Source organism: Diplotaxodon limnothrissa, linkage group LG12 (assembly GCF_057381915.1).
Source record: "Diplotaxodon limnothrissa isolate DT_005_m linkage group LG12, D_limnothrissa_male_GT1.1, whole genome shotgun sequence".
Classification (NCBI taxonomy): Eukaryota; Metazoa; Chordata; class Actinopteri; order Cichliformes; family Cichlidae; genus Diplotaxodon; species Diplotaxodon limnothrissa.
Window position 1 is genome coordinate 8,443,469 of NC_140607.1, and position 20,982 is coordinate 8,464,450.

Genomic DNA, 20,982 nt, shown 5'->3' on the forward strand with positions numbered 1-20,982 from the left:
CCTAATAAAACATATCTGGGCTGCATCTTTGCTCCAAACAGACTTCTTCTGACTTATATAAAGCTCCAGTTTGAATTCAAGGGGTTTAAAAAAGCTTTGCACTAAACTGTTTAAGAATTAAAGCTCTTTTAATTCACTTTCCCACATTTTCAGAATCTGACTGAAGTATTTTTATGGCCGGATGAAACCTGCTCGCTTTATGGCCAACTTGGACCCTACAAGAGTGTAAAGACAGCACCTGTAGGTTCACTGGTGATTCTAAATTGGCTCGAAGTGTGAATAGTTCTCTCTTAATGTGTAAACCCTACACTGGGTGTATCCCACCTAACACCCTTTGACAGCTGGGATAGGCTCCATTCCATTGTTGTTCCATTGTTCTGCTTCCAACACATCAGCTTTAAGAACTGTCCATTCACTTGCTATTTAATTGATCTCAGCCCTTATTATGTGCCACCGTGTAACAGGATAAGGTTCTTCATCTGTTAGTCACTTAATCACTTTTATTTAATCATTGTACAGCATGATCCCGCTTTACAAAGTAAGTGCATAGGACAAAGTATACAGCAGGACAATATTATAGTAAAAAAAATATTGGGAAACAACCATAATGCAAATAAATGTAAAACAAAATGTTTCAATATAAGAATTAAGAAGAATTATACAACATCAACATTAAAAAACATCACAGTCGCTCATTTTAATGGTGTGGCAAATGATATGTGTCTTACCACTTGCATGTGAGACCTAATCTTGTATACACGTTTAGTGGTCCAGCTTCAAAAAAGGCACCAATAAGAAGCTCATTGCTTCTGTTCTTTCTCTACTCATGCAGAAGTCTGATTTTGTAAACAAAGTAGATAAATATGTACATTTAGATAAAAATATAAATACAACTCAAATTTTTACAGTGTCATAAGAGAAAGCATGGTTTAAAATATTTAAAAAAAACAGACTCTTAAGGTGCTTCATAATGTTCAGCTGGTGGCTTTGAGTTCTCTGAGTGCATTCACTTTAAAGCAGAGCACTGTAGGGTGCAACAGAGCATCGCACTCCGATTTTTGACTGTCACATCAAAGTCAGCGAAATTTATAAGGATTTTAAAAACACAAATGAAATATGAAACTGTAACAAATTCTGAAAACTGTTATAACATTTTCATTAGGTCATGCACACACACTCATATTCTGTGCCATTACTGTGATAAAAAGAGTTATAAGTCACATTCAGAGTCAGGGATGCCTGTACTTGCACTTGCCTTGTTAGAGATACGAACACTAGTAGAGATACTTGTCTGTATCTCTAACCCTGCAGTATGAAAAAGTGCCTTAGAAAATATAAAGCGATGACGACATCAGCGGATGGCATGCTAGTAACAATCAGAGTCTGGCCTGCTCCTCGTGCAATCTGTGAGTCATTGTAGAAATGTTGCTTCAGCACTGAGAAAGCGGTGACGGCAGCCTCCTACTGAGAGCAATAAGAGCTGCTAAGAGATGGCACCACGCAGACATCAGACCTTTGGTGGAGGAACTGGCCTCAGAGCCTGGAGGACAAAAGAGAGATGGATATGTCCAAAAATGTTAAAGTGACACTGTGCTAATTTTTATGTTTATTTTTATCTTCAGATGACTGTGTGTAATATAAAATGAATCACTTACAGCACTGAGAACAGAATTAGTAAAATGGTCATTAACTTTATGAAATGGTTTAGCATCTTTTAACTCACTTTTTTTTTTGGGAAAGCTAGCCAACAAAGGAGACAACCAACCAATTATATGTGCTTTTTTTGTTATCCAATCAAATTAAAGAGTTGCTGGTTAATCTATGGGGAAGGTTTTTTTTCCAGCTGAAATAGTAAAGAAAACGGGTTAAAGGCTGGTGAGCTCTGGTACCTGCCGTGCAGCTGTGTAGTTTGAAATGGGTGGTGTGGGTTTGTTCCCTGGTGGAGCTGGTGCAGTTCTGTGGATCTGAATGACTGGTTTGGGTTTGGTCCCAGCTGCAGGTGGTGGAGGTGGAGGTCCTTCACGCTTTGGTCTGCCAGCCTACAAATTTCAGGTATCATTAGAAACGTGTCGGAACAGTTTTTAGATCAAATTCCAGCTCCATTCAGAACATCACCTGTTGGCCTGATGCAGGGTAACTGGGTGGAGGCTGTTTGCTGTGGTAAGCCGGGTTCTGCACGGCTATCTGCTTCCTCTGATTTGTTGCACTGCAAACACAGATTGAATCAACAGGTGATGACCCTCATGGAGGCGAGTTTGCAGAAACAGAGGCATACAATGGCCTCCAGTAGTGTCATGATTACTCACGTTGGCAGGATGGGACTTTGTTGCTTTTTCCAGATGATTCCTGCGATGGCAGCAATGATGCCTAGGACTAGTAGTGTAACCGTGACTGCAATGACAATAGTTTTTCCTACAGAGACAGAAGAAAAACCGGTTTGCTTGGGTTGTAGTTGTGCAACATGACACAGTAAATTGAACTTAATCTGTAGACTGAAGTAGATGACTCTTACCAGTACCACTAAAAGCTGTGTCCACTGAGTCACAGTTAGGAAGCGTCCACCCAAGCTCGCACTGGCACTCACTTTTGTGGTTGCACACCTGGAAAGCACAAAGAAGATGTTGCCATTATTAGACTTTAAGTAGAATTTAAGTAATATAAAACACTCAGCCCCAGTATAACTGGTGCCATGTAGTTAACTAGATTTACCCAGTATATAGTTATAGTGTATATTATATTATCGCTTTAGCTTCTGACAAATTGACTCTAGTTAGTTTTATTTCATTTTGCATAGACTATAAGTAAAATATGAATAAGATGCTAGGCTAAATTATATTATTATGATTAACTAAGAGTTGTTGCTTGCTTGAGCCATTTTATAAAATAAAGTTAAATTAAAAATATTTAGAGGTTTTCAAGTTTTTCTCATTTCATTCACATTTCAAAAAGTGAAAAAAGAATTTGTTATATGGTTTTTTTAAAATATTTTTTTCTTTTTAAATTGGACACTTATTTAGTGCATATTTGCAATCACACTGCAGTTGTAAATGTTTACACGTGGTTCTAAAAAAGCCTACACGAGTAAGTTTGGGCATGTCTTGTATATCTCACATCAGCATTTCAGGGATGCCTTAGAAGGGTGTCTTTGTCTTTACAGGGCCTAAACCTTTTAAAACAACTGGAGCTGCATGGCCACCATTGGTGTGGTTATCACATCCACTTCAAATATTTAGGTTATGTTTCACAATTTTTTATTTATTTTATCATTATTTTATGGTGTTATTGTATTGTAGTTTGCTACAGATGAAACTGATTTTTTGGCAGAGGGGGGAAATCCTGTAAAATCCTGGGTTTAAAATTTGCAAAATACACAGAATATTAACAAAATTCCAAAATGATGCATTTTTTCCCCTTATTTCTACGAAGTCGTTACCTCTGGGACTGAACAATAAAGTCAGCAGTGATAAATCCCAAAAGCTGCAGCTGAATGGCTGATTGAAGCTGGCTATCAAATGTGAGTAGACCACAGTGCTAAACTGACCAATTTAACAGTATTAAAATGTGTGCATATAGCCTTGAAAATAAAGTTAACCTCAGAATCTGTCTGCTAGGCCAAACTTCCATTAGTTTGAGTCAGTGAGTGAGACCTCTCATGGATCCAGGTCATTTACCAAAATGCTAGTATTAGCTTACAACTTTACTTTTGGCTCCAAAATGCAAACATGCCATGACCAATATGACCCCATTAAGATTGAAGTTATAAAATGTTAAGTCCAAAAGTCAATGCAGGCTATGACAGTGACTCCATCCACCTTTCACACCTAAGCTACATTTTAAACATGGATATGGTAGATTAGCTGCCCCCGGCTAACAAAGGATTTAGTTAAACTTTGCAGCGAGAAATCACACAAAAACTACTTTTAACCCTTTGATTTTGTAAAGTTGATCTTAAATTTCACTCTCAGTGGCATTAAAGTCTTTAAAAGCTTTAGAACCCTGTTCACAACTATGAGGGTACGCAGCTTCTCCTCTTGATAACCTTTTGAAAACAGATGAACTAATAATGAAAATACCAGAATGTACAGTCCAGCACAAAACTGTTATAAATCAGTTCCACCTCAGTGGATCAGTTTTTGGTGTCATCATATACTCACAGCATGGCCTGGGCATTTTGCTGAACAGTTGGTGTTTCTGTATGCCGTCTGCAGATCCACACACTGATTCTGGCTGCACACCTTGGAAAAGACAAGTCAGACATATATTTAACTTTATTTTGTTCTACACTGTAGATGCAGTAAGCAAAAAGTGGATTCAGGAAGCCTGCTACCTTTCCATCTCCACATTTAGTCCCCGTTTCCACCAGGCCTTGGTCACCGGTGGTGTCTGAGAAGAACACTGCCTTGCATGTGCCGATGGCGACCATCCGGCCATAGTTTGGGTTGTCATTACCGCCTTCACAGAAGAGCTTTCCACAAAGAACATCTCTGCAAAAGAAAGACAGTGTTTGTTTCTGATCATGTTTGGTTAATATGAAGAACGAAGAATCAAAATAAGGGTCGGCTGCAGAGCAACTGTTGCCCTGTACGTTCTACTGGGACTCACTCTTGCTGACAGGGGATGAACTGATTATTTGAGGGGCGTTTGCAGAAGCCATAGTAGACTCCTCTGGTGTTGTAGTTATAGCATCCTTGTTTGGCCTCCTTAGCACCTGATAGCAGCAGAAGATTGCATAAAAACCTAACTCTCCATATGACTTTCACATACATCCATATGCGTATTGACGGGATACTCACCTGATCCATACATCTTGACACACTGCTTAGGTCTCTGTGGACACTGACCGTTGTAGCAGTACCCTTGGCCTCCATCACATGGGAGCCCATTCACAGCAAACACATCCTCCGGACAGGTCGTGCTCTTCCCATCACAGTACTCTGCCAGATCACAGTCATCCTGCTTTGAACGGCACTGTCTGGAGGTAGGCAAGATCTGTGCCGAGCATATACCATCAACGTGTAAGTTATCTGAAACATTGTTTTTCTTAAAGTGTTATATGATTAAAAATTCCAGCGCTATGTCAAACACTCTGACTGCGTGAGCACTGTAAACAAAATATCAAAATGCAATACTGTGGTGTTGGTTCAAGCATTTGCAAGATTCTCTAATTACTTGAGGACTGTAGCTGAGCAAACAACTGGATCACTACAGCCAGAGGAGAGACTTCCAGGGATGAAAATAAGTGACACCAGTTACACTGATCTGTCTTCTTACTGACTCACCTTACAGTTCTCACAGCACTCGCCTTCAGCACACTGTGAACCCTCTTTCAGGGTGCAGGTGGTGGCGTTGCAGCAGGGATTGGTGCACTCCTACGGGGACAAGATATATTAGAACTCATCAGGCTGCTGTTGGGTCTTACTGCTGGGATGCATTATTAAACATCTGTTTGCTCTGCTCCCGTGAGGAATCTTTATCACTAGGTTTGATGGTTTATTGACACATAGAAAAGAACCTGATGAATGATTTCCACTGTGGGTGTCTGCTGGCCTCATGATCACAAATCACGATGTTCAAACTACTAAGAGCAATGTCGAGTGTCACCAATATAGTGTATAATCACTGTTCTCAGTTTCTACTTTCTACTTCCTTATTTCTTGATTTTCAGGAACTTTTGTGGTATAAGACCATTATTGAGTCTGAAGTACAAACATGTAAGAAAGTGTTGTAAACAAAATACCACAAACTTATAATTTAAAATCTGTTTTTTCAATATAACCACAGTTTTGGAAAACAAAAACCCAAACTTCTGTGCGACACAGCTGCCATATTTAATGGATTTCATCTCAAAGTACCACCTAACAAAAGAAAGACTTTGGTAATCAAAAAAAAATGTAAGACACAACGAGCTGTTTTTGCTTATTGCAGCACCCCTGTGGTTGAAAGAGCCAACATCATCCGCATTTGCACATCCTGGTGTTTTGAAACCAGCTGGGGCGAGTGAGGACTCGATGTGCTTGTGAAGTCACGTGCCCGTTTGGGCTTTTCAATCAGTTAATATCCAGTGAGCACATCTGGGGTTGCGCTCCATAAAAGAAACAAAGTTTGCAAAAAGGATACCATGTTTTGTTCAGTATGACGTGGAATGAGTGACTGAGTCCGTAAACTCATCAAGAAGTGTTCAAAGAAGTCAGGGCTGTTCTCCTATGGACTCAACAGGGCCAGTAAAAGAATGCGGCTTTGACTCCACACAACACCTAAAACTATGTTTACCATTCATACTGTCTATGGTCCCCACGTGAGTTAATCTCCGTTGCATTGGTAGTCTATGGGGATGTTAAAATGCATACTCTGTCACTCTCCCCAACAAACTGCTTTTACAATCCTTTCCATATCAGGCATCACCATCGTCTGTATGGGAAGCATAAACAGCATACAGATGTCTTAATCAGCCAACATTCCACCCTGGAAGTGCTGCTTGAGTCTCCACATGTTGGTTTCTGTTATCACTGGCCTCTGCAACATTGTTTCTTCCCTGGGCCATCTTTAATTTCCCAGCTTCCAGTGTTTCTTCTATGCACAAGAATTCAGGAATACTGAAAGGTAAAGTCCAATTTAATTTGCTTCTTGCTGCCGTTCCCAGGATGAGATTTGAGGATAAAAAGAAAAACATATCTTAGATTCCAGAAGCAAAATAGGAAACAAACAGGAGAGACATTTTCTCTAAGTGCAGAAGTGGATCAGTAAACTCATCACACTCATACAATCATCAACACATTTTTGTTGGTTTTGCAGTTTTCAGCAGGGTCATGCGTAAAACTGGGTGAAAGCTGTGACCTGACGAATAACCTGTTTTTAGTTTCAGAGACATGAGGCATACTTCCCAGAGTCTGACCTGCTTAGGCCAGAATCTGCCCCTCCCCCAGTCATGTTGGTTACCAAGATGCTCAAGTACTGTGGAAGTACTGAGCTCTACAAATAATTAAAGTGATCTCAATGCATTAATGTACCATTGCCTGTTTTCGCTCTCTTCTGTCCTTTGACAGCTCTCAGCTTTGTCGCAGGATCTATGCTTGGTCTTCTGGCCTACAGCAGCCTTGAGCCTACAGGCTCTGCTTCTCTCTCTTTACCCCAGTCCACACTCATGCCTTATCTCCCTTGAGCCTTATCACAGTTTCAGTGTTTAGTCTGCTTCGCACTTTCTCTTCACTATCTGGAACCATCTTACAATTTTCTCACTCACCATGCTGCTTTGATGATGGTAGTTTGTGCTGTTGCACTAATTAGCATCATAGCTTGGATTCCGTTCTGCTGTGATGGGCCATCAGAGTCGAATCTATAAACACCACTGAATACTGTTTTGTACATCAATAAATCACGTTCAGTTCCTTCTAATGATCTTTCCTTGTTGAATTCCAGCAGAGGTGAAAACAGGTCTAAACATCACTCTGACTGGAATATTTGTCTCACTGAAAACCACAAGCTGTTCAGCTGTTACACATCGCAAGCAAACAAAAAACTGTTCTCAGACACACTGGAAAAAGTGTTTGCATAACACGGAAGTTCACTTAAAACAATCATTTCTGTTCAGCTACACTATCACTGTCATTCTATAGATATAGTCTTAACACTACATAAAAGTGTTAAGACAACACATAAGCACATACTCCAAGTAATACTGCAAAAAAGAAAAAAATCAGCAGTTCTTCAGCTTCTGGTAGAAGTCAGTTGAATACTGGGCCTTGAAAAAATAAATATCTGTCTGAATGCACAGGCTCAGGCCCATTCGAAGAAGGTACATATCTGGTGTGCATCTGAAAGTTTTTTTTGTCTCAGAGCAAGCACCTCATTAAAGAGTCAAGATCAGACAAAGGAAACATGGAGCTGAATTCCATTCTGAGAAATCAATAGCTGTAAGGCAGAAGCCATTTCAGACCTGAGCATGCACAGACACAGATCAGAATTATGGCATAATAGTAATAAATACATTTGTACTGCTACACTGTTTATCAACTAGTCTCTGTAAGTGAGAGGCCAGCAAGACATAAAGAAATAGAAGTTTGTAAAGCTACAATAGGCCTAGGCTGCTGAGGGCTTTCCTCCTGTTAAAAAGGGGTTTTCGCTCCCACTGTTGCCAAATGTTTGCTCATAGGCAGTTATTTGATTGTTGGGGTTTTCGCTGTGTTGTTATAAGACCTCTATCTTACAAAATCCCTTCAGACAGTTGTTGTTGTGATTTGCTTTTAAATGAATAAAACTCACCAGATTCACCAGATGCGATCATCAACTTGCTACACAATAAAACTTTTAAGCAGCTGATGTGATTACTTACCTGCACCGAACCACAGTCGCACTGCTCTCCTTCCTCTTTGAAGCCGTTTCCACAGACCGCGGGAGCCACGACACTCTTGTAGTCTGGTTTGTCCAGCAGACAGCTGGGGCTGCGGCTTGTTAGGTACTTTTCATATTTGCTGCTGCTGCAGCTACTGAAGCTTCGAGGAGTTTTCCAGCTGAAGAGGAACAAACACATTATTAGTATTATTATCTTTTTTTGTGTTATCTTGATCAGTGTCTGACACTAGGAAGACATGGCTGCACAAAAGCGGTATGGTGGTACATATACAGCACGTACGCACCAAACATGCTCACACACGTTCTTCAGTCTTATAGCCATGTGAGATTAAGAGCTGCACCAGCTGACCTCCTTTTTGGTCCAATACACACAGTTATTATGTTGTTGTACCAAATGAAACATGTTATGATGATCAAAACATTTAGTGAGGTTTGTAAGGCTCGTATTGTTTATTTACGGTCACTTGTTATAGCCTGAATTTATTTGCTAACAGAAAGAATCTGCATTCAACTTGAAGGATGTCTCAAGTCAGCTTTTCTTACCTGAGGGCTGCTGCCATGATGCAGCTATCGTCAGAACATAAACAACCACTGGAGTCATCGTGGTCCATGCCCAGGTTGTGGCCCATCTCATGAGACAGTGTTGCTCCCACTGCTATGGCTGCATCACTGTGATCCTAAGAAAAAAATGAAGCACAAGAAAGCAGCAAAAATTTACTAACAGCAAGAGAGAGCAACACAATAATGTCACATGTTTGTCTCAGTTTTAACATTTTCTCAGTCTATTCAGTCGGGACTTTCAGACTGCATGGATCTATTGACAGAGTTAGTGTAGTGGTCTACAAGTGCAGTGCAAAAAGGAGGAAAATGTTTTAAAGGATTTTGTGAAAAATTCATGATTAGTCAAAGAATGAGTTTTCCACGTTGCACTTATGGAGATGTGTGCATCTCAAATGTGCAAAGAAGACTTTGTAGACCGAGTCTAGTTCTAGATCATAATTTAACTTAGTTTTTCTCTTTTAGCAGGAAGTGGTCACTACATGTTAGTGATAAAGTGATGGAACTGTCATTTATTTTCTCTGGTATTTGGTCATTAATCAAAGTATCAGATAAACAATTAAGTTGATTTTTGAGGGGCAAAGGAATGACTGAACTAAATGGATTTAGGAACATGTTTCCAAAATTCACATTTACCACAGCATGAAGCAAGGGCAGAAGTTATGAAGTCAGTGAGATACATCATCTGGGAAGCATGAACACCTCACCTGTACTACGCCGACAGAGTGACCAGAACAGAGAGTCCCGATGAAAGCAAGACCCACAGTTGGTCCTTCAAAGTCGATACCACTGAAAGAGAAGATCAGAAAGTCTTAAATTCATATACAGGATTCATATCATCCATCTACTCACTAATCTAGCTACTACTAGAGTAGATTAGATTAGATTAGATTAGCTACTGTGAATTTTCCTGAATGTTGAGGTGTGAACATTCAAGCACATTCTTATTTAAGATTCAATAATGGATCTGCTTGTGGTTGTATCTTGTGTATAAAACACAAGTTACACAAGCGTTATGTGGAAGCTTAAAACCTCTTAAGCTGATGTGTCAGGCCGGTTTAACCTGGGAGAAAAAAATATGGATACTCACAACTCAGATTTCTGAAATTAGTTTTCTCTTTCCTGCTCGGTTACTGTTGAAAGTAGGAGACATTTTGCTCCACGTGATTTGAGTCTGACTGATTCTACTTATACAATTTATCCATACCTTATAAGATGTGCATTGTCATGTTTTATCCTCATCACCAGCTCAGAGTTTCTCCACTTCATGAAAGCATCCAGGTTTGCTCCTGCTGGGGGGGTCACAGAGATCAGGTCACCATTCGTCCATATCTCCAACCCCACCAGAGCAATAAAGGTCCTCAGAGGTTTGTAGACCTGAAGAAGACAACATTGGGGATGTAACATTATACTCCAACTGCTAGCAGCTACTGCAGAACAGTGTGTAGTACAGTGCGTCTGTATTGGTATGGAATCTGTATAGAAATAGCAAAAAAACAGACTCACCATGTTGACAAAGTTGACAATCTCAAATATTCTCTGTCTCATCTTCTTTTGATCCCTGTTCATCTTCACATACTGAAACACCACAAGACAAATTTCTCATCCTGCTTCTCACCAGTTTATCTTATAAAAATCAAATTTTGCAAACCAAGGGGAAAAAATTAAAAAGTTAGAAAAGAAGATTAATTTTACCGCGCGATTATCAGCAACAAGGACGAGCTCAACGTATTTCTGCTGCTGTACAATAGAAATACCCTGAAGAAAAAGAACAACACAAATGAAGACTTTTGGGCATGTCTACTTAAACTCTGTCACATTTAACTTAGATAGTTTGAAGACCTAAAAGGTTTCAGAGGTCATGACTTGGAGGAACTCTGGTGAAGAGGACAAAACTAATTGTGTTACCCCTGATCTAGAGCGGCTGCGGCTTGTTGGAGGTTCATAGTCGTCACTCCAGCTGGTGTTAGTGACCCCACACACGGCAGGCGTGAAGTTCTTTTCATTAAAAGTTGTCACTGCATGATCCCCCTCATCGTTACTGGATAGTGGCTCAATCAGGTACCTTTGAGCAGATGTTCTGAAGTAACCCCTAAACCAAATCATGCTGGTTAGTTCATTCATTTTTCAGATGTTGCTTTGAGGCTGACTCAACTCAGGAACCTATCCACTGTCATCTAAAGACTTAATTGGGCCAAACTTCCTCTTGTGTTGTTTTCACTTCAAGATTGTTATTATTGCAGTGTGATTTTAGTGGCTTTTAGCACTTTTGTTTTTGTTTTCCTGAACTTTAACATGCTGACATCATGTTAATCATTATACATGTTAATGTTAATGTAATGTTTTGGTTTAATTAAAGTTAGAGTCACTGTGAGGTGAGGTTTGGTTGAGGGTTAGGATAAGGTTAACATCTAAATAGTAATGAGAGTATTTTCACAACTTGTTTCTGGTGAACCAAGGTGGCCTGAAATCTATTCATCTCATATGAAGGCTTAATACAACAAAGGAATGAAACTGTGAGGTTATTTGAATTATTATGACAGACAGCATGGGTGGGTATCGCTTTGGAAAGATGTCATGACAGTTTAAATAAAGAAAAGATTAAGACGGTGGCTCACCTGAGTCCATCACAGGTACTGATGCTAACAGATGACTCACTGTCGTTCACAATCCTCCCATGATAGAAGCAGTGATCCTGGCAAGGACATGAAAATGGTGACTGTGTTATTAAATGACAACATGTAACTTTCTTTTCATCTGCTTATGTCTCCAGCGTTCACTAACAGCCTTAAAAGCCTTTGAAGCGTTTTAAATCTAGTAAAATGTGCAATTTTACAGCTGTAAGTTTGAGGTAAGTTTGTCTACAAACGCAAACACTTACAATGTCATTCGGTACTGTGGTGACTCGAGTCCCATCTTCTTGGTAGTAAGACTCAGTGTAATCTTTGGTAAATAATTCACTAAATACAGGAAGATAAAGAATAACATAACATTATTTGATGTGAAGAGTGAGTCTAATTCCAGTTTATTCAAAAAAAATTTGCTTATTTTGAAACAGGATATTTTACATTACTTGTATATCCATTTGTCCACTTATTTTCTCACACTGCACAGACACACAGGTTTAGGGAAGTAAAAACTTACTTATTTCTTTCAAGTTGCATTTCTATGTCTTGTCCGCCCACAGTCATTGCATACGTAAGAGTGTCTGGTCTGTGGTACTGTGGGCAAAAAAACAGGAAATTTTGCTTTGAGTCATTCATTTTTATTTTTTCATTTTCCATAATCAGGAGAAAAACAGCAGCTGATTTGATTGTCATCACAGGATTTAAAATAGAAAAGAAAAGAAACCTCTGTGTGTCTTTTTCTGATTGTGTGAAGTCTGACCGGTCGAACCACCTCATAGTGCTTTCCCTCCTCAAATTCAGGACCATGGCTTCCTGTGGAAGTGAATCACATATGTGTGATTAGAAAAAGGATATTAATTTTGGATGCTAGTGTCAACAGGGTCTATTTTGTAATTAGTCGAATGCTTAACTCATTGCTTTCAATATTTGAGCTACCTAATCTCGTCTGTTTACATCCTGCTTTTCTATAAGTTTTATGTATCTATTTATTTTGAACCAAACCAATAAAACAACAACAAAAAAACTAACCTGACTACATAATTTGATATCCCATTCCAAATGTCATTTATGTTGCAAACATGTGATCATCGTGACTTTAAACATTTGATTAAAGTTACATTCTCAAGTTTTTAAGTGCATTCCTGGTAACAAAGCCTTTTGTAAACAGAAAGTTTATAGCCTTATATCAAGTTAGTCACATGAATGCTTTCGCAATCATGTCCCCTGGAGAAAGAGGTGAACCACTTTTATTGCCTGTCCCATTTGGTTCTTTAGCCGTCAGAATTGTTGTCTGAAGACCAACAAGGATACCCAATGGATTTACTTTGCCAAATGGATCATCACGGCCGTATTGGTCCATTTGATCAACCTTTGTTGTTATTATTTATTTTATTTTCAGTTGTTACAGACGGGACAGACATGACTGAGGGATAGGAAAGGGAGAAAGAAAGATGAAGGAAAAGAAAAACAGAAGGGGAGAGGGACAGTGAGAAAGGGCACTTAAAAAGAGAAAGAAGAGAAAAAAAAATGTCCTGGATCACCTGTTGAGAGAAAAAGAAGAGAAAACAAGAAAAAAAAAAGGGCAACATACTAAACACAACACCATCGCGTTAATCTAGCTAAGTGTAAACAGCAGTAAATACTAAATATTGAATGTTGTTGTGTAGCAAACAGAACCGACAGCGCACAATGTGCTTGGAAATAGCAGCCAATAAAGGTGTAGTTTATGTCTATGAACAGTGAACACCCGTGTGCACACCTGTGTGGATCAGCGCGCTTGTATTCAAAAGGTTTCCCCATGTAATGGTCTGCTAGAGGATGTAGAGAGCCATAGCCCCGTCCCCCAGGGCATGAAGCAGGCATGGAGGAGATCCAGGCTCCAGACATCCAGAGGCCCCAGAGTGCGAGAGCCCAAGGAGGACCACCAGAGGGGCATCTGTGCCACCTTCCTGGGAAGAGCTGAGGAGAGCCCCAGGTGAGGGGTCACCCAGTAGCCACGGAGCAGAAGCCAGAGGGGCTGCAGTGGTGTGTCCGCCGGCTCTGCCGGCAGCCAGCTGTGCCAGAGCCGCAGGCCCAGAGGCTGGAGGCCCGAGGGCCCCCTTTGCCCCGGAAGAGGCCTGACCGAGCAACAGGCACCAGGCCCTGCCAAGTAGGCACCGGGAGTGAGCTGGTACATACCTGAGCGCCCAGCCCCGGACACCAAGAACCACCAACGCACCGACCCCTGAGGGCATCAGTTACCGGCAGGGAGTGTGGTGAGGGGAGATAGGCCTTTGGAGGGCCTGGGATTCCAGGCCCATCCAGACCGGGGCCTACGGCAGCAGGACCGCCCAGCCCCACAGGACCCGGGGCAGCCCACCCGACCCCACCGCAGAGGAAACTGTACCCACCCTAACATTCAATCATCTCCCAGACTGTACAAGACAGTAGACACCCAGGTTAAGTTTATTCTCCACCTCTCCTGTGACTCTCCCCCACCTGCAGAGTGGACTCCTACAAGGATGGAACAAACTTCCTGTCAGTTGAAGAGCCCCCTAGTTAGGCCGATGCACCAGAGGCCCCCTGCGCCAGGGCTGAGCCCCCGTGCACCCATCCGCCCACAACCTCGGCAACACACCAAGGAGGACCGAAGCCCCCAAGGCCCAGCCAGAGCCCTAGCACAGAGGCGAAGCACCCCAGAACCCCAAGCCCCCACGCCTGACCTGGATCCACTTAGGGGCAGCCAGGCTACCAGGCCAGTAACCTACGTCCGCCAGCACAGACCCTCCTCCAGCCCTACTGTACGCGGCCACAAGGAGAACAACCTCTAAGAGCGACCAGAGCCACTAACAAGGTTATGACCACAACCCCTGGGTTAAGCCCTCCAGGGATAACGTCCCTAGGGATTCTCCAGACGCCCTAAGCCCGTCCCACCTCCACATCAACCACAATGGCGAAGGCGGGACCAAACCACGACCCCCCATCCCCGCTAGGTGATGAAGCCGATCAAAGTAGCCCAGAGGGATTGATCTAATGTGGTGGCAGAGGCTGTCTCGAGACTAATGTGATCTATTAGATGGTTTCTATATTGGCTTGAATTAAGATTATTTTTATTTTTCCAGTTCATGAGGACCGTTTTCTTGTCGATGCATAGGGCAGTAAAAACCATGTGGACTGTATTAGTTTCTGTAGTGACATCATCCAATTTGCCCAACAAGCACACTAAAGGGGAGGTTGGAATTTTTCATTTCAGACACTTTGATAAGTCTTCACATATCCTGCGCCAAAACTTCTGCACTGGTGGACAGAACCAAAGAGCGTGGATGTAATTGTCTGGTGCATTGCCTTGACAGTGTGAGCAGTTGTTGGAAGATGTAAACCCCATCTAGAACATCCGATGACCTGTATAGTGCACTCTATGTAGTGTTTTGTGTTGTAAGATTAATCATATTATTGTTTTGTAATATGTCAGGGTTGTTCCAGATAGGTGTACGTCTGCATGGGATTAATGAAGACTCTGTTATTTTTAGAAACTCCCACCATGCTGTCAGAGAAGAGCTGATGTTAATACTTTTAAAGCATTCATGTCTTTTGATGTTTGAGCTGATAAATGGTAGGTCTGAAATTTCTGAATTTAATACCTAAATATTTAATATTTCCAGATTGTAGTGGGGCAGGAGAAGAATTATGGAAGGAGCAGTTAATGGGAAGAACTGTAGATTTTGACCAGTTAATTGAATAATCTGAAACTCTTGAAAACCAGTTTATTAGAGCAATTACCTCAGAAAGTTTGGTTTGTGAGTTTTGGAGAAAAAGTAACACATTATCCGCATAGAGACTGCTTTTATGTTCTACTTTCTTACATTTTATGCCCTTAATTGTTGTAGCCTAATTGCTGCTGCTAATGGTTAGATAAAAAGAGCAAACAGTGAAGGGGAGAGTGGGCATCCCTGTCTGGTGCCCCTCAGGAGAGAGAAGCTGGAGGATGTCTGGTCATTTGTTCTGACACAAGCTGTTGGGGAATTATATAACAATCTTAGCCAGTTTATGAAAGAGTTTCCAAAACCAAATTTGTGTAAATTTGCAAATAAAAATTTCCAGTTAGCTCTGTCAAACGCTTTTTCTGCATCTAGAGATAATATTGTGGTTTCTGTCATGGTCGGCTGTGTGGCAGGCAGGATGAGGACCCAATCGCAAAACTCACGGACTCAAGGGATGAACTCAAAAGGCAGCTTTATTGCTGACAAGATGACAGGAAAATACAAAACTTAAACTGGGCACAATAAACTAATACTTGGAGAGAGACACAGGGAAATCCATGCAGCATGAGGGAGACTACGACACAGAACTGAGGGAGACGCAGACATAAATACACAGAGGGTTAACGAGGGAAGTGGGAGCACACGGGGAACACAGCTGACACAGATAATCATAACGAGACAGGGCAGGAGTGAACACAACATGACGCATACTGACGAGAGACTGTCAAAGTAAAACAGGAAGTACAGAGGTTCAGACAGGAGGAGAGAGCACGGGGAGAACACAGACATAACAGGCTGGGGAAAACATGGAATAAAACACGAAAGGGGACAAGGGCTCATGAATACATAGAGGGGCACACAGGGGGTGAGAGTCACAAAGGGAAAGCACACAGGGAACCACATAACAGGGCAACTCAGGAAACAGAACCTAAACAGGGAACTGAATACAAAAATACAAGAGAACTAAGAATACTGGGCCAACACGGCCCAGGACCATGACAGTTTCAGTGTTTTTACTGTATGAGTAGTCTATTAAATTAAGTAATCTACGAGTGTTTGTTGATGAGTGCCTACCTTTTATGAAACCAGTTTGGTCAGGATGAATTAAGAGGGGGGTTATTTTCTCTAATCTTTTTGAGAGGGCTTTGCAGATTATTTTTATGTCTACATTTATAAGGGATATTGGACGATAGCTTGAGGGAAATAAAGGGTCTTTGCCTGGTTTTAGCAGGAGACTAATGTTGGCAGAATTCATATTTTTTTAAGCTCACGGGTATAGTTTCTTATTGTCCACATAGAAATATTGACATACTACCTAACCTGCATTAATGGGTGGTGCAGAGGTTGCTCTTTGATTCCCCCCCCAGGCTACCAAGAGGTCGTTTTAGGGTTTTACTACCATCTTTGCGTTATCCTGACACAAAAAAGAATTGACATCAGCTGATTTTTTTTTTTGCCCTAACTCACAAATCCATGCAGTATTTAGAATGTTCCACATCACATTCACAAGGCGGGGATTTTTACTCAATTATTACTGGTATTGACGTAAAACAAAGTGAAAATCAGGTGTGATTTACAGAGCCTGCAGAAGTAGCGTGATTAAATAAAAGGGCAACTTCTCAAATTATAATCACATTTGTAAAAAAAACCTCTACCTGCCACCGGTAGAGGTTTGAATAAACAGAAGGTAGGACAAAACTAGGTTTTAGTTATTAAGTTGATTTCAACTTAAGCTAGAAAATATTATTAGTTCCTTTTTATGGGAATTATTTCTGCATTCCAGATTTTCTCATAAAATCATCATTCTCAGTGTAGCATTTTTCTTGACTAAGACTCCCACCCAGTAGCCAGTTCTGTAAATTTCTGACCATTCTGTACCATAACTTGCTCCAGGAACCAGATGCAGTATATTTAATTAAATAATTAACCATTATTTTCATCTTTTTTTCTTTTGCTTAATTCTCTTCTCACTTTGTGGAGAAACATTTACAAAATTAAAGTCCTTTGCTTCACCAAGAACATTTGTGACTCAAGATTGTATTTCCCAGTCTGCAAAACCTGCCTGGAATAAATGATTAAGTGACTCTGAGTCACGGTTACCTGATAACCTGGTACATAGTAGCAACTGAGAGGGTGTTGGCTTTGTTGTTTTCCATAACTTAACTCTGAGGGAGCGTCACAACACTAGCAGTGTGTTTACAGTAATTCTTTCTCTTTCTGTTATTTGACTGTAATGAGTGTGCACAAAACGTGTTTTCAACAGGCGTGAGACACAGCCACTGTGTTTTAATGTTCCCTTTATAATCACATGTCTAGTAAACAAATGCAAAAGGCTGAGAGGCAAATTCATCTGAGCACGAAACATGAAACAGACCAGAGTTAAAGCATAGTGTCTTTAATTCCGGACAAAATACATCGTCCTTGGCTAGGAGATTTAGAGGACTACTTGAGGAAAAGAAACCTGCCACCGGTAGAGGTTTGAATAAACAGAAGGTAGGACAAAACTAGGTTTTAGTTATTAAGTAGCCAGTGTGCTGGTGGATGTAAAAGTATCCAGTGACTTACCGGAGAGCTCGAGAGAGGCATATAGGATGAGGACCCACAATAGGAGGTTTCGTGTCATTGTCCAAGTGCAAACTGAGTGTGACAGAGCAGACCAGCATTGTAATGACAATTTATAAACTAGGAGTTCCTGTTCTGTTAACCACGCCTACCTCTTACAAACATTCACTTCTACAAACTGGCTCAAACACGCCACTGCTTGTGTTGTGACATGTAGAACATGCTCCATGCTCTTACTTAATTATTAAGTGGCAAATTTTCACGTCCTATAAACCTTAAGCTTTATCAGTTCTCATTTAGACATGTACATGGAATGAGGTTGTAAACCTCCCACCTTTTTTATGAATGATACTTAAAATACCTCACCTTAAAAGCCATAAATAAGCAGTATGACTCACTGTGTGTTGTGGTTTAAGCTTTGCTGTTTCCGTTGTCGCACTTGTCACACACATGTAGAAACATCATAAAGTTTCACAGTTTTTTCCAAATATAGATATTGTCTTGTAAGCTCTACAAGAAAAATGTTCGCGCCCCCCTCCCGCGCGCGCGCACACGCACGCACACGCACAAACACATCCTCCAACCACACACACCCATATTTTGCTCCATTGCGGTTTATTTCACACCTCGAACATTTAGTAAACAATTAAGCAAATACAAGTAATCTGCAATAAATTACAGGTAATAAGAAAATAAACTACTAACTCTTTTACGCTACGTCCACACCTACGTGGGTATTTTTGAAAACCCAGCTGTTTCGTCCACATGTAAACGGCATTTCGAATCACCGAAAACTGAGATTTTTTAAAACTCCTTTTTTGCGTTTACCTGTGGACAAGGAATACAGAGTTCCTCAGGACCCAACGTGAAAGGTATGTGCCTTTTTTCACGTCATGCTGTGCGCCACGTTATTGTTTACATGAGAGGAATTGAAAAATGGCAGATAGTCAGATTAAAAGTATTTTGTCTCTATCTTCAGGTTTTACAGGCTTACACATGCAGTTACTGTCCCTCCATTTAGATAGGCAGAGGCATCACTGTGTGATTATTTTATGTGTAGTTGTTTTTTCCCCCCCTGTGTAATAATATTCAACATTGCTATCAATACATTTTTTAAAAAATGCCTCTCTGTGCAAAATGGGTTTAAAAACATAAACAACTGTGGGATACTGTTTGTCCGTGATTTGAACCGAGGGAACAAATCGTGGCAGGATCAGCCTGATGTTATTTGTATCCCACTGTAACTTTACTGTATAAAGAGCTAACATCTCCAAAATGTCAGGAGTAGTTAGTCATTACAACAAGTGTTTGTGAACTAAAAATCAAGAATGTGGGATACTGTTTGTCCGTGATTTGAAGAGCCCAGTGCTGCTCCCGACACAGGGAAAACCAATTCTGCAGGGGAGACCTACTTGTGCAGGTGAAGGGAAGATATGCTTCACCATATTTTCTAGTCTTTGGCTTAGAATGAAGTTGGTTTGGAAACATATTCAGCGATGCTTCATCTCCTGCTTTGCATTTCTGTGGCTGCCCAGTGCTAGCAGTGTCCAAGCGTTTTGTCCCCCCCCCACCCTCCCTTTCATACCGCGCCCCCTGCAATGGCTCTGCGCCCCCCCCCTAGGGGGCGGGCCCCACACTTTGGGAAGGTCTGAGCTAAGTGAACATCAACAAAAACTGTCAGAAAAAAAGACCTAATTTTAAATCAGTAATAATCCAATCGGTTGACAGTCTGTGTATGGAGTAGCTATGGGTTGGCTAGATTTGTGCCCATGCAAATCTTAGGAACAAAAAGTCTTTTTGTAATTTTTACGACTCTCGTTAATTTATGAAGTTCCATTCACTGACACTAAAACCACTAAAGTGAATGACTGTCTCACAGTGACTGAGGTGACTTAACCCAAAAGTGAGAAGCAGCAGTTGTAAGTGGTAGACAATAAATCTTTAAAATGAAGCCAGAGATTAATTTTGTAATGATAAAATGCTTCATTACATGAAAGTCACAGCTTTATTAAGATTCAATACTTGATGCTAACCACTTCAAGGTTGTCGTCTAATACATCACTCTCAAAGATCGCTGTCTGGAAGTATTATTCAGACAACATGAAATTGTTCATGTAATTTCTTCAACATCAATATCAAACTGAGTCATTGTTTGGTGTTGGCACAGTTATGCATCAGTTAATACTCTTGCTACAAGGTGAGAAGGTACAGTGTGAGAAGGAACACTTCTGGGTGGAATTTGCATGGTGTCCCTGTGCTTGCTTGCGTTTCCAATTGGCACTCCACAATACAAAGATATGTTCATGTTCGGTTAACTGATTATTCTAAATTGGCTATATGTCCGTGTACCGTATAAGTAAATGCCAAAAGAGCAAATGTGACTTTTACTGTAAAGCACTTACACTGGTCAGAGTAGACACCAAACAGTCTTAAGTGGAAGATCCTGTAACGTTTAAGCCCCCAGCTGATGCAGCATGATCATCAGAATTTGCTCCCCATGGAGTTTTTCTACAGTACTAACATGAAAGAACACGTTTTTGGCAACATGAACAAAATCTACACTCACCCCTTTCCCAGTTTATTAGATATGGCTGTCCTCTTTCTTAAAACAATTTCAAGTCACAGAATCTCAGTTTTGATAAAGTTCACAAGGATGGACTTTGGTGGCATATTTCTGTAAGAGGAGACGACCCTGAACAGCAGCTGCAGCCAATACTAGATTCAGTCTGAATGTCTTGACCACTAGAATCATCGTATGCTTACTAAACCAAGAGTAGCACATATTAGCCTCTTATCAAGCTAACCAGTGCAGTGAGTAACTTTTTGAACAACGGAAATTTTTTTGATGCATCACCAATATTTCAAATAGGTTTTGCCAGAATTGTGTCAGGGCCAAGAACAAATTGTGCTGATTCACAACATGTTCATATCACTGACAGCATCAGTTAAGTAATCAAACATCCTTCCTCTTCCTGTAGGAAAAAAACTACTTATGGCAGTACTTTTTCTCGATTTGAACACACAGTTTACAGAGCTGCCAGTGGAACACATATACATCTTTAACTGATAGATTAAAAGGACAACTGTGTGGCATGAAATACACTGATCACAGAATCAATCACTGTCAATCAGACCAGTGATTGTGT

The 20,982-nt window shown here is 40.8% G+C and overlaps 1 protein-coding gene across 1 annotated transcript; it reads right to left on the bottom strand.

The window, feature by feature from the left end:
- Positions 1–1,507: 1,507 nt before the first annotated feature.
- LOC146620836 (zinc metalloproteinase-disintegrin-like VLAIP-A) lies at positions 1,508–17,897 on the bottom strand. The gene is made up of 22 exons (XM_085367896.1): positions 17,840–17,897; positions 12,259–12,347; positions 12,052–12,128; positions 11,789–11,867; positions 11,526–11,602; positions 10,816–10,999; positions 10,603–10,665; positions 10,414–10,485; positions 10,115–10,284; positions 9,615–9,696; positions 8,893–9,026; positions 8,330–8,507; positions 5,280–5,369; positions 4,794–4,989; positions 4,603–4,708; positions 4,328–4,484; positions 4,155–4,235; positions 2,513–2,600; positions 2,307–2,412; positions 2,116–2,206; positions 1,890–2,039; positions 1,508–1,540 (listed from the first exon to the last, which is right to left on the bottom strand). Exons 1-22 carry the CDS (start codon positions 17,895–17,897, stop codon positions 1,508–1,510), a joined length of 2,361 nt encoding a protein of 786 aa, XP_085224022.1.
- Positions 17,898–20,982: the final 3,085 nt, after the last annotated feature.

What these genes read in the sequence shown, in the direction of transcription:
- LOC146620836 (XM_085367896.1), bottom strand. Translation starts at nt 17,897, where the DNA reads ATGACACGAAACCTCCTATTGTGGGTCCTCATCCTATATGCCTCTCTC. An exon ending in CCACAGTACCGAATGACATT is followed by an intron (nt 11,603 to 11,788) that starts GTAAGTGTTTGC and finishes TGTCCTTGCCAG; the next exon opens with GATCACTGCTTCTATCATGG. An exon ending in GCAGCCGCTCTAGATCAGGG is followed by an intron (nt 10,666 to 10,815) that starts GTAACACAATTA and finishes CTTTTTCTTCAG; the next exon opens with GGTATTTCTATTGTACAGCA.